Below are 17747 nucleotides of genomic sequence, written 5' to 3' on the forward strand. Positions count from 1 at the left end.
CGGAAATTCTTTAGCTTCGTCAAATTCATGGTCTTCAGTTTTCATGTTGAGTTTGACTTTATTCTCATATCTGCTGTTTCTCAATACTTTTGTCTTTCTTTGGTTTACTGACAATGTACATTCTGTGTCCAGTATACTGTTCATTGTATTTAGCAGGTCATGTAATACTCGCCATTTCACAGAGGTAGCTATCTCATTAGCAAATTTTATCACTGGTATCTTAGCACCCAGAATCATAGTCGTACTTCTAAAATTTGTTTTAATTTCCTTCATTGCTTCTTCGATATACAGGTTGCTTTCATCCAAATGATCCTGTTAAAATTCTATCTTCTTTTCATCATTACTAAAGTATGATATGAGTCTGTATCTGCTCCTGGGTACGCTTTTTCAATATAGTATCTTATTGCGAAATGTATCTTCCTCCCCATGATGTAATCCAGCTGGTATCTTCCTGTATCTCCTTGCCTTTTCCAAACTTCTTCCTCCTCCAGGAAACGATCCATGTCCTTTAATTTCGTCCAATGACTGTCTCCCACTCTTACAGAGTCATTGCACGTCAACATGTTGGGAGGAAGTGTGTGGTTAATAGACCTGTAAAAGAAAGTTTTAAACTGTAGTTGCACGAGTAGGACTAAAAAATAATGTGTTCATTAATGTCAACACTAATCAAGTATACTTATCCTGTGCACTGTCTCGTTCCACATAATTTCCACAAAAAATAATCGTTCAAATGACGTATGGAACATGTAACTACACTGATAGGCCAGAACATTAGGACCAGCTACCTAATAGCCGGCATGTCCAACTTTGGCGGCACGGATAACAGCGGCGACGACTGCTGGCATGGAAACAATGGCGCCTTATCGCTGGAGGGAGTTGGCACCACGTCTGCACACGCAAGTCACCAAATTCCCGTAAATTGCGAGGAGGGGCGATGAGTTCTGACGCCACGTTCAATGTCATCCCATATGCGTTCGAGCAGGATCAGATCTGACTAGTTGGGGGGCCAGCACATCAATTGAAACTCGCCACTCTCTTCCTCGAATCGCTCCATCACACTCCTGGCCTTGTGAAATGGCGCCTTATCTTGTTGAAAAATGCCTTCGGGAAACATGATTTTCATGAAGGGGTATACGTCATCTGCAACCAGTGATGGTGCCTTGCACGAGCTCCACTGGACCGATGGATGCCCACGTGAACGTTCCCCATAGCATAATGGAGCTGCCGGCAGCTTATCTTCGTCCCGCAATACAGGAGTCAAGGAGCTGTTCCCCTGGAAGACGGCGGATTCGCGGTGAAGAAGGTATCAGAATTCTTCAGACCATGCAACTCTCTGCTCCTGCTCCAGCGTCCAGTGCCGATGGTCACGAGCCCATTTCAGCCGTTGTTTTCAATATCGTGGTGTTAACATGAGAACATGCATGGGTCGTCATCTGCGGAGGCCCATCGTTAGGAGTGTTCGATGCACTGTGTGTTCAGACACACTTGTTCTCTGCTCACCATAGTTCGCCGCCTGTCCTGTTTTACCACTCTGCCCTGCGTGCGACGTCCGTCATCTCTAATGTGGGGTGGCCGCCCAACTCGCGTCTGGACGTGGTTGAAGACGCTCATGACAGCACTCCTGGAACACCCGCAAGTCGTGCAGTTTGCGAAATGCTCATGCCGCGCCTCCGACCTATCACAATCTGCCCTCAGTCAAACTACGATAGATGGCGCGCCTTCCCCATTCTACATCTACATCTGCATCTACATGATTACTCTGCAATTCACATTTAAGCGCTTGGCAGAGGGTTCGTCGAACCACAATCATACTATCTCCCTACCATTCCACTCCCGAACAGCGCGCGGGAAAAACGAACACCTAAACCTTTCTGTTCGAGCTCTGATTTCTCTTATTTTATTTTGATGATCATTCCTACCTATGTAGGTTGGGCTCAACAAAATATTTTCGCAATCGGAAGAGAAAGTTGGTGACTGAAATTTCGTAAATACAGGGTGTTTTAAAAATGACCGGTATATTTGCAACGGCAATAAAAACTAAACGAGCAGCGATAGAAATACACCGTTTGTTGCAATATGCTTGGGACAACAGTACATTTTCAGGCAGACAAACTTTCGAAATTACAGTAGTTACAATTTTCAACAGCAGATGGCGCTGCGGTCTGGGAAACTCTATAGTACGATATTTTCCACATATCCACCATGCGTAGCAATAATATGGCGTAGTCTCTGAATGAAATTACCCGAAACCTTTGACAACGTGTCTGGCGGAATGGCTTCACATGCAGATGAGATGTACTGCTTCAGCTGTTCAATTGTTTCTGGATTCTGGCGGTACACCTGGTCTTTCAAGTGTCCCCACAGAAAGAAGTCACAGGGGTTCATGTCTGGCGAATAGGGAGGCCAATCCACGCCGCCTCCTGTATGTTTCGGATAGCCCAAAGCAATCACACGATCATCGAAATATTCATTCAGGAAAGTAAAGACGTCGGCCGTGCGATGTGGCCGGACACCATCTTGCATAAACCACGAGGTGTTCGCAGTGTCGTCTAAGGCAGTTTGTACCGCCACAAATTCACGAAGAATGTCCAGATAGCGTGATGCAGTAATCGTTTCGGATCTGAAAAATGGGCCAATGATTCCTTTGGACGAAATGGCGGCCCAGACCAGTACTTTTTGAGGATGCAGGGACGATGGGACTGCAACATGGGGCTTTTCGGTTCCCCATATGCGCCAGTTCTGTTTATTGACGAAGCCGTCCAGGTAAAAATAAGCTTCGTCAGTAAACCAAATGCTGCCCACATGCATATCGCCGTCATCAATCCTGTGCACTATATCGTTAGCGAATGTCTCTCGTGCAGCAATGGTAGCGGCGCTGAGGAGTTGCCGCGTTTGAATTTTGTATGGATAGAGGTGTAAACTCTGGCGCATGAGACGATACGTGGACGTTGACGTCATTTGGACCGCAGCTGCAACACGGCGAATGGAAACCCGAGGCTGCTGTTGGATCACCTGCTGCACTAGCTGTGCGTTGCCCTCTGTGGTTGCCGTACGCGGTCGCCCTACCTTTCCAGCACGTTCATCCGTCAATTTCCCAGTCCGTTGAAATTTTTCAAACAGACCCTTTATTGTATCGCTTTTCGGTCCTTTGGTTACATTAAACCTCCGTTGAAAACTTCGTCTTGTTGCAACAACACTGTGTTCTAGGCGGTGGAATTCCAACACCAGAAAAATCCTCTGTTCTAAGGAATAAACCATGTTGTCTACAGCACACTTGCACGTTGTGAACAGCACACGCTTACAGCAGAAAGACGACGTACAGAATGGCGCACCCACAGACTGCGTTGTCTTCTATAACTTTCACATCACTTGCAGCGCCATCTGTTGTTGAAAATTGTAACTACTGTAATTTCGAAAGTTTGTCTGCCTGAAAATGTACTGTTGTCCCAAGCATATTGCAACAAACGGTGTATTTCTATCGCTGCTCGTTTAGTTTTTATTGCCGTTTCAAATATACCGGTCATTTTTTAAACACCCTGTAGATCTCTCCGCGACGAAAAATGTCTTTGATTTAATGGAGGAGGAGGATATTAGTGTTTAATGTCCCGTCGAGAACGAGGTCATTAGAGACGGAGCGCAAGCTCGGGTGAGGGAAGGATGGGGAAGGAAATCGGCCGTGCCCTTTCAAAGGAACCATCCCGGCATTTGCCTTAAGCAATTTAGAGAAATCACGGAAAACCTAAATCAGGATGGCCGGAGACGGGATTGAACCGTCGTCCTCCCGAATGCGAGTCCAGGGTGCTAACCACTGCGCCACCTCGCTCGGTTTGCTTTAATGACTTCCATGCCAACTCGCGTATCATATCTGCCACACTCTCTCCCCTATTACGTGATAATACAAAACGAGCTGCCCTTTTTTGCACCCTTTCGATGTCCTCCGTCAATCCCACTTGGTAAGGACCCCACACAGCGCAGCAATATTCTAACAGAGGACGAACAAGTGTAGTGTAATTCTACACACGGACCGCACACTCACTGATGCTAAATGCGCCGTGCACGTGTCTGACTAGCAGTCATTCATCGTCTGGTGACGCTGCTATCGCTTGGACGGGTTTACATCGACAGTGGTCATAATGTTCTGGCTGATCAATGTAAGCAACCAATATCTCAGCAATTAATGTCGCATGACGTCCTTAAGCAGATTCTGTATTGTCTACATAGGCGCGAAGGCAACACTTTCCATCGAAGGAACATCATTCACTTTGCTAGGACTCTCGGGTGATGTCCCACACAGTTATATACGGTTGGGAATTGGGAATTTATAAAAGAAAATTAATTTGACAAATTTCTGAGAAAGTGTTTAATCGATTGTAGGAAAACCGCGAAAGCGTTTGAGGTGTGTCATTAAGCAAAATTGTTTAAAGTGAAGTAGGCTGATTAGATGGGAAATGAGGAGGTTCTCCAAAGAATCGGCGAGGAAAAGAAGATATGGAAAGCATTAATCAGAAGAAAGGACAGTGTGGAACCCCAGAGTTATAAAATTGTATGTGAAACCGCCATGCCCACCTCATTCCATTTCCTTGATACCTCCTGTTATTTTCTGACAATCTATCAATGATTTCGTCAACTTGTGTCACAAATATCTTTTATTTACTGTTCGATAAAGTACCTTCTCATTAGTTATCCGACACGTTCATGCAATCTTCAGTGTCTTTCTGCAGCGCCACGTTTCAAAAGCTTCTGTGTTCTTTTCATCTTTACTGTTTATCGTCCACGTTCCACTTCCATACAAGGCTACAGTGCACAAAAATATCTTCAGAAACGTCTTGCTAACACTTATATTCGATACAAATTTTTTCTCTTTTTTTTCCAGAAATGCTTCCCTTGCTATTGTCAGTCTGCATTTTATATCGTCTCTACTTCGCCCTTCGTGAGTTACTTCACTGCCTAAATAGCAAAACTCATGTATTAATAGAGTCTCATGACCTAAGCGCCTGTTTTAATTCAACTAAATTCCATTATTCTTTTTTTACTTCTGCTGATGATCAGCCTATAACCTCTTTCAAAACGCTGTCCATTCCGTTCAACTGCTCTTCCAAGTCATTTGCGATGTCACCTGCAATCTGTAGTTATATGATGCTGTTTTTTAAATAATATTTTGATATATACACTGTGAAATTGGAAAGGAGAATGGCTTACTTGTTGGTCCGTGCACGGTAGCAACACGTTCCAGAATGCCGCGCGTTAAAATGAGATTCTTCAAACGGTCATATCTAGGTTTCTATTGATCGCATTGGTAAGGGATCAAGTGTTTGGTAAAGCCCATGACCTAGCGACCATTTGGTAGCTATCGGAATACCTGGCGTACTGAAACTACCCTACAGTGCAGGGTCAAAATTTAAACATTGCACACTTCCTTCAGTCCAGGCAAACTGAACAAATCGGTTGGTTCTTTTCCATTAGGTGTGGTCTAAGGTGGATATTAGGCGGCTCGTAAAAGCACCTTCTTTTGTCTGCGGTTCCTGAGAAAACACCGAAAAACGATGATTTTTGGTTATGAAAATTATGAAACGTACCGATAGCCACTTCAGCAGTTTATATTCATGGCATATCGTTGAAACTTTTACCGTGTTCTTCAGGTGAAATTCTCGGGGAACTTCGAATCTCTTCTCGATATCATCGCCCATTACCAAGATCAAAAGTGGCTTCAGATGTCTCTGAGCTCTATGGGACTTAAATGTTAAGGTATCAGTCCTCTAGAACTTAGAAATACTTAAACCTAACTAACCTAAGGACGTCACACACATCTATGCCCGAGGCAGGATTCGAACCCGCGACCGTAGCGGTCGCGCGGTTCCAGACTGTAGCGCCTAGAACCGCTCGGCCACCACGGCCGGCGAATTACTAAGATCCAGAGATTCGAAGTTACCGCACTTAAGCAGAAAACCGCAGAAATCTTTTTGTTCTGTGCACCGAAATTATCTAAGTAACGAACTTTAGCAAACTGCTCAAATTTTAGCTGTACATTTTTTATACATTCACCTAGAAGCACCATTTTTCCGTTTTGGAATATCTTTTTCCATTATCAAGATACACCCGAAAAACTATGATATTTGGGTACCAAAAGTACGTATTGTAAGAATGGTCACTTGGGGACCGTACATAGACTTGGAAGTCTGGAACCTCTCAGATTGGCAAACTAACACATGGGTATAGGGGAGAGCGCATTTTGGGCCGAAATTTTAAACATGTGAGTACAATGAAAAGTTGGATTCTCCAAAATTTTTCAGCTGCTGAGGTATGGTGCAGAGAGTGGCAATGGGACATGCTGTAAATCAATAGAAGAGAATGTAGACAGTGGGAGAGATACATAAATGGACAGTGGCAATGGGATGTAGATGCTGAGTATGAAGGCTTACCTAGGGAGAGAGACTAGGTAAAAGGATTAGGAATGTTGTGCGTTAAAAGAGAGCGGATATGTTCGCTAGCGAAAACATTTGGTGAGGAAGGCGGAATGACCGCTTTTCTGTCAGAGTCTTTTAAAGACGAAGATATTCGCCATCTCTGTGATCCGATAGGAGTATTTTCCGCTGGTTCACATATGTAGGTAGACATTTAATAAGAATCTCTTGTAAAAGAATGTAACTGTGTTTCTATATATAGGCCCACTATATATTATACTAGGAGGATAATAAATGTTAAGTTTTATTCCATTGTTAGGAGACGAGCCGCAGTCCCTGTTCCTACACATGCACAGTCTGCAACATACTGCAGAACTACACACTCGGTGCTGTCAACTGATCACTGACGTCACTGTGCCACTCACGACGTGGTAGCCGACTTAAACAGACACGAGTACTTGCAGCGCAACTACAAAGACTAGTGGATGTGGACCAGAAACTCGTTCGTGTAAAATGGACTAAATGCACATTAAACTTTGTACATACCCGATCAAAAGTGTCCCACCACACCTGTGTAGTGGGAAATTAACTACTGAATGTCACGAGAGGTGGATCCGTCAATATAAAAGGAGGCGGGGTGTCACATTGTCAGTAGAAAAGCAGTGTCGGCATAATGGATCGATGACGAGAGTTCAGCGACTTCGAAGGTGGAACAGTCATTGGGTGCCACCTGAGTAACAAACCCATAATGGACATTTCAACGCTTCTAAAGCTGTCCAAATCGACTGTTGGTAATGTGATTGCGAAGTGAAAAACCGAAGGAACAACCACAGCTAGATCAAGACCAGATAGACCTCGTATACCGACTCATTGGGGCCGTCGAGCACTGAGGACGGTGGTTGCAAAAAAATTGCATGAAATCAGCGGCTGGAATGAGCAGAGACTTCCAAACTGCTGCCAGTAGTCCAGTTGGCTCAATTACTGTGTGTACGGAGTTAAAAAGAATGGGGTACAGCTTCTCATAAGCATTTCTGTGGTCAATGCCAAGTGGAACTTGAGTCCGCCCCGATAGCTGACTGGTCAGCGTGACGAATTCCTTTCCTACGGCCCCGGGATCGATTCTCGGCTGGGTCGGGGATTTTCTCCGCTCAGGGACTGGATGTTGTGCTGTCTCCATCATCATTTCATCCCCATCCGGCGTGCAGGTCACCCGATGTGGCGTCGAACGTAATAAGACCTGCACCAAGGCCCGCATGGGAACACCCGGCCAATGACGCCAAACGATCATTTCCATTTCCAGTGGAAATTGAAGTGGTGTAAAGAACGCCACCACTGAAAGTGGATGACCAGACACGACTGATTTTGAGTGATGAATCACATATCCTGTGGCAATCCGATGGAATCACATATCCTGTGGCAATCCGATGGATGGTTTTGAGTTTCTCGAATGTCTGCAGAACGTTAACCGCCATCATGTAGAATGCCAACAGTGAGGTGTAGAGTGGTCACTTTATGTTATGGTCTGTTTGCTGTGTTTATGGTGTGGTCCCTTTATTGTGCTTGAGAAAACACGAAATGCAAAAAGATACGAACACATCTTACAGCATTGTACACTCCGTTCAGTAGATCAGTTCGGAGACGATTCCTGTTTGGAGGATAATGGAATGTAGTCGAATTAAATCTGGTGATGCTGAGGGAATGAGATTAGGAAATGACACACTTACAGTAGTAAATGAGTTTTGCTATTTGTGGGGCAAAATAACTGATGATGGTCAAAGCAGAGAGGATATAAAATGCAGACTGGTTATGGCAAGGAAAGCGTTTCTGAAGAAGAGAAATTTGTTAGCGTCGAGTATAGATATAACTGCCAGGAAACCTTTTCTCAAAGTATTTATATGGAGTGTAGCCATGTATGCCAACGGCCTTGCCGCAGTGGTAGCACCGGTTTCCGTTAGATCGCCGAAGTTAAGCGCTGTCGGGCTGGGCTAGCACTTGGCTGGGTGACCATCCCGTCTGCCTAGTGCTGTTGGCAAGCGAGGTGCACTCAGCCCTTGTGAGGCAAACTGAGAAGCTACTTGATTGAGAAGTAGCGGCTCCGGCCGGGGGAACTGTGTGCTGACCACATGCTCCTCCATATCCGCATCCAGTGACGCCTGTGAGCTGAGGATGACACGGCGGCTGGTCGGTACCGTTGGGCCTTCATGGCCTGTTCAGGAGGAGTTTAGTCTTAGTAGCCATGTATGGAAGTGAAACTTGGACGATAAATAGTTTAGACAGGAAGACAATAGAAGCTTTCGAAATGTGGTGCTGCAGAAGAATGTTGAACATTAGATGGGTAGGTCACGTAACTATTGAGGAGGTACTGAACAGAATTGGGGAGAAGAGGACTTCGTGGCACAACCTGACTGAGATAAGGGATCGGTTGGTAGGACACGTTCTGAGGCATCAAGGGGTCACCAGTTTAGTTGGTTGGCTCTGAGCACTATGGGACTCAACTGCTGTGATCATAAGTCCCCTAGAACTTAGAACTACTTAAACCTAACTAACCTAAGGACATCACACACATCCATGCCCGACGCAGGATTCGAACCTGCGACCGTAGCAGTCGTGCGGTTCCAGACTGTAGCGCCTTTAACCGCTCGGCTACTCCGGCCGGCACCAGTTTAGTACTGGAGGGAAGCGTGGAGCGTAAAAATCGTAGAGGGAGACCGAGAGATGAATACACTAAGCAGATTCAGAAGGATGCCACTGCCCACAGTCCCAACCGGAACGCAATTGAACTTAAGAGGATTTAGTTACAACGTCGACTTCTTGAAGTCCCCAGTGTCCAACATCACAACATTCTCAGGTCTCGACCCTTGAGGAAGACTGGACTGCCACTCCTCCACAGATATGCAGATCGTGAAATTGTCCCTAACAGGGTTCTAGCCGTCCTAAAAATGAAGGGTAAATACTGGGAGATGAAGAAGCTTGCACAGGATAGAGCAGCATGGAGAGCTGCATCAAAACCAGTATGTGGCTGATGACTACAACAACAACACTGTTTTTATCAGCATGACAATGGACACTGTCATAAAGCAGAGTTTATGAGACAATGGTCTGTCAACAATAACATTCCTGATATGGGCGAGCCTGCCCACAGTCCCAACCAGAACGCAATTGAACTTAAGGGGATTGAGTTACAATGTTGACTTCCTAAAGATCCCAGTGTCCAACATCACAACATTCTCAGGTTTCGACCCTTGAGGAAGACTGGACTGCCACGCCTCCACAGATATGCAGACACCTTCGTGAAATTGTCCCTAGCAGGGTTGTAGCTGTCCTAAAGGTGAAGGGTGAATATCGACTATCACAATGCCCACTAATAAGTGTCCGGATACTTCTGATCAGACAGTGTATGTTGGGAATGAGCTGAAGACATGGTACGTTGATTGGGGCCAATGTTGTGTGGCGCCAAGGTGTGCTGAATACCTGCCCCGCACTGTCTGCAGAGCGCACCACGTGAAGGCCGCGCCTCCGCGCTAGCGGGCCGAGCCCCCACTCCAGACTGGCTGCATATAAAGGCGGCGGACGGCGCGGCGCCGCCTCCCGTGTCTGGAGTGTCGGCGTGCGCAGGTGGCGGCGGCAGCGGCAGCGGTTGCGGTAGCGGCGGAGTCAACCGAGCGACCAGACTACACCGTTCCGATTCTGCCTCCCTCTGCTGTCCTGCCACACCACTGGCTACGTACCGGGACGCGGTGCACGACCACACACACCACTCACATCATCAGCCAACACCTTCAGGGACTGTGGAACGGACTGACGACATCTCGCCCCCAACATGCTGACTGGATGGAGAGCCGTCCTCGCCAGATGTGAGTAGACCTGATGTCCAGCGTGGTGGAGGCAGTGCTGGATCGCTCACAACTGACCATATCATAGGCGCCTTTCGTGAACATACACAATATGTGCAAATGATGCTCTAGTGTTAACAGTCCCTGTCAAGTGGGCATGACAACCAGCTACCAACGAATTCAAAGACGCCTTGCTACGATCTTAATAGGAAGAAATTTTTTTTTAGTTATCATTCTTCAGACTAGTTTGACGCGGTCCGCCTCGAATTCCACTCTTGTGCCTTCTTCTTCATATCAGTGTAGCATTTGCACCCAACTATTTGCAGGATGTACCCCAACCTCTTCCCCGACAGTTTTTACCCTACACAGCGCCCTCAACAATGATGTAAGTTGTGCATTTATGTCTTAGCACATATTCTTTCGTCCTTTCCCTTGTTATCGGCAATGCACTCGACATATTCCTCTCCTCGTCGAATCTCGGAGAACCTCCTCACTTCTAATCAGTTCACCTAATTTTCAACATCTTTCTTTAGCATCACATTTCAAACGCTTCGATTATCTTCTTTTCAGGTTTTCTCACAACCATTATTCACTTCTGTACAATGGAAGAAATTTTTTCTTCAAGTCAAAACCGATGTTTGATATTATTAGACTTCTTTTCACCAGGAATGCCCCCTTCGCTTGTGCTACCCTGCCCTTTTTTTGTCCTGTTTGTGTCCTCTCTTATTGGTATTTTGCTTCCAAGCTGACAGAATTCCTTCAGTACGTCTTCGTGGTCCCAATTCTGATCTTAAGTTTATCATTAATTCCATTTCCGCTACTCATTACTTTCGTCTTTCTTTGATTTATTCTCGGTCCATAGCGTGTGCTGATTAGACTGTTCATTCCATTCAGTAAGTCATACAATTGCTTCTCACTTTTACTGAGGATAGCGAATTTATCGTTGATATCCTTTCACCCGAATTTTAATCCCACATGTGTCCCTTTTTTTAAATATTTGTCATTGCTTCTTCGATGTATAGATTGACAGCAGGGGCTTAAGACTTCATCCTTGTCTTACACCATTTTTAATGAGAGCATTTCGTTCTTGGTCTACCATTCTTATTGCTCTCTCTTGGCTCCTATACGTATTGTACACTGTTCATCTTCCCAATGATTCTATTTTTCTCTGAATTTCGAGCGTCTTGCAACATCTTACGTTGTCGAACGCTTTTTCCATATCGAAAAATTCTATGAACATGTCTCGACGTTTCTTAAGTCACGCTTCCATTATCAAGCTCAACCTCGGAACTGTGTTCTTGATGCAATCTTTCCTAAAGCTAAACTGATCGTCATCTAACTTCCTCAATTTGCTTTTTCATTCTTCTTCGTCGCGGTATAGCCCATACCAAGGTATAAGAGAAATACTTGGGGATCTTAAAAGGGAATTTTGCAAGAAAGACGTTGTATTTCTCCCGAAATCCTGTTGGGTGCATCTATATCCGCACCTACATGATTATTCTGCCATTCATATTTCAGTGTATGGCGGAGGGTGCACGGAACCTTTTTCAAACTATTTCTGTAGTGTTCAACTATCGAAAAGCAAGTGGAAAAAATGAACAACTAAATCTTCCTTGCTTCCTTGCGATACCTGATTTCTCTTCTTTCGTAATGTTGCTGGTTTCTCCCAGTGTAGGTGGGAGCCAACAAAATATTTTGACTTTCGGGGGAGAAAAGTTACTGATTAATGTTTCGACAAAAGATCTCACCACAACGAGAAACTCTTTTGTTTTAATGTCTGCAACCCTAACCTTCTTATCGTATCAATGACGCACTCTTCCCTGTTTCGCGATAATACGGAACGAGCTGTACTTCTTTGAACTTTTTCGATGTCCTCAATACCGTCTGGGACACTCCAGAAGAGGAGGAACAAGCGTAGTGTGGTCAGTCTCTGTAGTGGATTGCTTGCAGCTTCTAAGTGTTCTGCCCATAAAAAGCTGTCTCTGATTGACCTTTCCAGTTTAAGTCGTTCGTAACTGCAACCCTAGCTATTTACTTAATTCGACAACCCTTAAATTTGTGCTACTTGTCCTGTAAATTTGGATAACCTGCTGTATTCGAAGAACATTATGCTGCCACCATTGTCTGTTTCGCGTGGGCATCATAAGACAGATGAGATTACGTACGGATGCATACAGACAGTCATTCTTCCCTTGCTCAACACGCAGATAAAATAGGTCAGTATGTCGGTAATACTGGTACAATGTACCTACCTTTCGCCATTAACTCCACAATAACATTCGGAGTATGTATGTAAACATAGTTTCTTACCATCCCGTCCACTGATAGACCGCGTCGCTGACTGTAGTTTATAGGTCTCTGAGCAAGCTATTCGGCTAATTTTTTTGTTAATTGCCCACACAGAAGCATACCGACAATCCCTCTTCCCACGAACAATACGAGACTGGAATAGAAGGGAGAACCGATAGAGGTACTCAAGGTACCCTCCGCCACACACCGTCAGGTGGCTTGCGGAGTATGGATTTAGATGTAGATTCTAAAGCACTGGGTAGGGGGCTATAGAACCTATATTACTAAACGACTAACCTCGGTAACGGTCCCAGTTCCAGGGGCAACCAAAATTTGATTTTCAGCATTTTGTATAATTGTTGACCGAATTTCAAAACTTTAAATTTCTTTAGTGGTCTACTCAGTAACAGGTATTAACTTTTTTGTAGGTTTAACACAGTCAAACAAATATTACAGCCAGAAACTGTGATTATATCTTCAGGCAGCACGAGTCACTGCGCGCAAATTACCCAGACTCTTAATCGCCCAGCATTTGAGAATGAGAGGACTTAGCGATTTCTGTCAACTTTATACATAGTTTCAATCCTTTTAAATACTTTTTCTCGGTTACGTCTCCCACAGAAAACGAAAAGAAAAAAAGTTTATCACTTACTATATTTCCGCTGTTCATGCGGCATGACGTTTTAATTTATTATTTCTTTAGTACTAGCTTTATTCTCAATAGATTTTGCAGACATATGGCACTGAATGTACCGGCAAAACTATATCACTATGCGATACTTATTGTGAAACTTGTGTGAAACCGATGTTTTGTACGTGGGAGTTCCATAATTGAAATAAAAGGGGAGGGGAGGGGCAAGTTACGGTTACTAGTATCCGTATACTGCGCCTCAAAAATAGGCTTTTTTAGGATTTTTTAATGTGGTCGCTTAGATATGGTGGGTTTACTAAGCCGACGCAAAAGACCCAAGACTGCGCGTATTGCTAAGGAGCTATTCGTCGTGGGAATTGGTGCGCGACTGCAGTTCGACCTTGGACTGAGTTCTTGTGCTGTGCCAAGTTTTTTCAAAATCGTTCTTCTCAATGGTGGCTGGTGAGCCGTTTACTGTAGATAGGTTCTTGAGTTCTACCGGAAGACAGGAAATGGCGGACCTCTAGAAAAACTAGGTGCAGAAATGGTTTGAGTTAGGGAAGAAATGTACTCAGATCTATATGGACTCAAACTGTATCAAATTTCAAAGCGGTAAGTATACAAATTTCTAGCATCACTCTCAGTTCTCACTCATTAACTCTGAGATGATCAATTTTGTTGAGAATTGTAGCAGCGTAATTACACAGTTGAAGCTATAAAAAGAAGACCCCTAGCAACTTTAATATTTTTGTGAAGTAGTATATGTTCGATGTCCCCCACTATTCCACTCTGAAAATAAATTGCTGTTTCCCAGTATTCCGCCATTGAATCGAATCCTACAATTCACATTGCTTATTTAGTATATAGATAAACTGTACCTTTAACAGCAATTATCAAAGACCAAATCCAAAAACGCAACAAATTTGCTCTACTTTATATTATCGTTGAGAGTGATAAATTGCATAGCCAAAGGCAGTTATTAGTTTTACATTTTTCTAGAATCTACACCGTTACATTACTGTTAAATATACAGAGATAACTCACATTGATCATCACAACTAACTACCTCCGTTCGTAAACATGGTCATTGGAGCTTATTGCCTCTACGTGATTCTCTATTTCTCTGTTGACTTTCGAAAATTTTTAGATGTTTTTTTAAACGGTTCGCAATTTTCTCTAGTAGCTCTATTAACGTGAAATCTAATCTGTGTGTCACTTCTGGGAAATATGTAAAGTAGGAAAAATTCTGAAATACTTGCTTCACATTTACAGAAATTACTGCTTTATACTATCGCGGCACTGATTAGATTAATCACTTCGTAAGGCTTTCAAACACCTGCAGCAGATAACGACATTATCGATTGAGGCAATAAAGACAACACAGGTCAAGAACAAGCGTAGCTCCCCATTATCAAGGAAATGTGTAATGACAGATGTGATTGTACCTGTTATGTACATGGAGGCCCTGTATTCCTGAAGAATAACGTAAACGTAGGAAGTAGTCTCTTACCTGGCTGCTATTTCAGTGTGTGCACCAATACTCTGCACGTCATACCTCGTTCGTCATGGAGACATTGTGTATAGTGATAACCATTGTGCGACAACAGTTCTAAGACATTTACATGTTTAAAAACAGGTCCCACGGAACAGCATTTCTTTGTTGCTATCGTCTCGACGATGAGATTAATTTCATCCAATATGGCCGACAGCCATGTCGTTAATCGCAAATCTTGTGCTTTAAGCAGAAATAACTGCGAAAGATCTCAGCTTTGCACGGTAATACACGTGGAGTGCACATGTAATGTATTAGTTACAGCCTACGCAAAAATATCAAGACCGCATCACTGTTCTGGCGCGATAAATCTCCAAATTTTGGATTGCTGTGTGCTAGTGCTCCGTTACTTCATTGTGCGTTTAAGTCTGGTTGAACTAATGGGTGTGACTACTATGTAGTGTGTAGTACTGCACCGATTTATAATTAACCGAGTCATCTGATTTCGCGAACTCTATGAAGTTGAATTCTTGTGTTTCTTCCTGGAAGCAAGTGCAGTCTTTCATTTTAGAAAAAAAATCGTGGGTTACTTTAAGTTTCCTTTTGTTCGCAATACAAACAAGCAGTTATATAACCGATTCAGTTGCTGAACAACCATTTCAGATCTGTAAAAAAAGTAGAGAGAATGGTTATCAGCCAGGGGACTCACATCGGTGAAAACCCAAGATATGAAAAAGTGGTTAAAAAAATTAAATAAAGATATGTTAACGTACTATAACTCCTTATTCAAGTAATATCATATAGCTCATTGTGGGACGTGACCGATAAGGGTACATTGCAAATACCAATATTGTGAAGGCGTTCAAATTGCACTACCAGCATGATAACACCCACCGCAAGACGACCACTGTGCGTCCATGGGCAGATGTTTCCAGTCACTAAACAGGGTACGCGCTGAGGCGCTCAGTTACAATATAAATATAATAGGAGAAAGTGTAAATAGTGTTCGAATTAAGAGATACATTATCGTTTAAAATGGTTCAAATGGCTCTGAGTACTATGGGACTTAACATCTATGGTCATCAGTCCCCTCGAACTTAGAACTGCTTAAACCTAACTAACCTAAGGACATCACACAACACCCAGTCATCACATTATCGTTTAATTGGGATCTAATTATAAGTACCACCGGATAAGTATATTCAGCATTCCATTTAAAAAGATACTCTAACAGCTATGAGTAACAGCTGTTAGCCTTTTGATAACGGTGTATTCTACTGGTAGTGCGTTGGCCCAACTTTGAGCATCTCGACAATTTCTCTGGTTGCAGGGACCTAATTGTTTGCTTCTCACGATGTGCTTTACTTCAGCAGTAGTATCACGAACTATGGCACTACTTTCTAAATAATTTTTTTTATATTTTGAGTTTTAAGTATCGTTCACTAATGCGGTGTGTAGATTTCATCTGGGAGACTCCATTCGGATCAGGCTTGGCTCTCTGTCTCTTAAGTTAGCGCGCAGGCCGCGTGTGACCTACACTCCTGGAAATGGAAAAAAGAACACATTGACACCGGTGTGTCAGACCCACCATACTTGCTCCGGACACTGCGAGAGGGCTGTACAAGCAATGATCACACGCACGGCACAGCGGACACACCAGGAACCGCGGTGTTGGCCGTCGAATGGCGCTAGCTGCGCAGCATTTGTGCACCGCCGCCGTCAGTGTCAGCCAGTTTGCCGTGGCATACGGAGCTCCATCGCAGTCTTTAACACTGGTAGCATGCCGCGACAGCGTGGACGTGAACCGTATGTGCAGTTGACGGACTTTGAGCGAGGGCGTATAGTGGGCATGCGGGAGGCCGGGTGGACGTACCGCCGAATTGCTCAACACGTGGGGCGTGAGGTCTCCACAGTACATCGATGTTGTCGCCAGTGGTCGGCGGAAGGTGCACGTGCCCGTCGACCTGGGACCGGACCGCAGCGACGCACGGATGCACGCCAAGACCGTAGGAACCTACGCAGTGCCGTAGGGGACCGCACCGCCACTTCCCAACAAATTAGGGACACTGTTGCTCCTGGGGTATCGGCGAGGACCATTCGCAACCGTCTCCATGAAGCTGGGCTACGGTCCCGCACACCGTTAGGCCGTCTTCCGCTCACGCCCCAACATCGTGCAGCCCGCCTCCAGTGGTGTCGCGACAGGCATGAATGGAGGGACGAATGGAGACGTGTCGTCTTCAGCGATGAGAGTCGCTTCTGCCTTGGTGCCAATGATGGTTGTATGCGTGTTTGGCGCCGTGCAGGTGAGCGCCACAATCAGGACTGCATACGACCGAGGCACACAGGGCCAACACCCGGCATCATGGTGTGGGGAGCGATCTCCTACACTGGCCGTACACCACTGGTGATCGTCGAGGGGACACTGAATAGTGCACGGTACATCCAAACCGTCATCGAACCCATCGTTCTACCATTCCTAGACCGGCAAGGGAACTTGCTGTTCCAACAGGACAATGCACGTCCGCATCTATCCTGTGCCACCCAACGTGCTCTAGAAGGTGTAAGTCAACTACCCTGGCCAGCAAGATCTCCGGATCTGTCCCCCATTGGGCATGATTGGGACTGGATGAAGCGTCGTCTCACGCGGTCTGCACGTCCAGCACGAACGCTGGTCCAACTGAGGCGCCAGGTGGAAATGGCATGGCAAGCCGTTCCACAGGACTACATCCAGCATCTCTACGATCGTCTCCATGGGAGAATAGCAGCCTGCATTGCTGCGAAAGGTGGATATACACTGTACTAGTGCCGACATTGTGCATGCTCTGTTGCCTGTGTCTATGTGCCTGTGGTTCTGTCAGTGTGATCATGTGATGTATCTGACCCCAGGAATGTGTCAATAAAGTTTCCCCTTCCTGGGACAATGAATTCACGGTGTTCTTATTTCAATTTCCAGGAGTGTACATACCCATGATAAACCACTAGACGAAAGTAGGAATACAAATCCTTTTGCAACTAATACTGTCTCAGAAATATGAAAAAGTCTGAATTAAAGACACTAGCTTCCGAAAGGTAAAACAGAAACAACTGCATATATAACCGAA

The 17747-nt window shown here is 44.8% G+C and overlaps 1 protein-coding gene and 1 pseudogene across 2 annotated transcripts in view; both read left to right on the forward strand.

The window, feature by feature from the left end:
• Nucleotides 1-17747, forward strand: part of LOC124802806 (putative inorganic phosphate cotransporter) — a 375509-nt gene that overhangs the window by 161922 nt on the left and 195840 nt on the right. Inside the window, exon 1 of one of the 2 annotated variants that reach the window (XM_047263813.1) lies at nt 10004-10255. The exons of the other annotated variant lie outside the window; for it this stretch is intronic. Within the exon in view, the coding sequence (XP_047119769.1) occupies nt 10222-10255 (34 nt within the window). The 5' untranslated portion in view covers nt 10004-10221. Of the gene's footprint in view, nt 1-10003; nt 10256-17747 lie in introns of those variants that run through there. 2 annotated transcript variants of the gene reach the window in all.
• Nucleotides 8316-8433, forward strand: LOC124803611 (annotated as a pseudogene).

The sequence above is a fragment of the Schistocerca piceifrons genome, chromosome 6 (assembly GCF_021461385.2).
Source record: "Schistocerca piceifrons isolate TAMUIC-IGC-003096 chromosome 6, iqSchPice1.1, whole genome shotgun sequence".
NCBI classification, from domain to species: Eukaryota; Metazoa; Arthropoda; class Insecta; order Orthoptera; family Acrididae; genus Schistocerca; species Schistocerca piceifrons.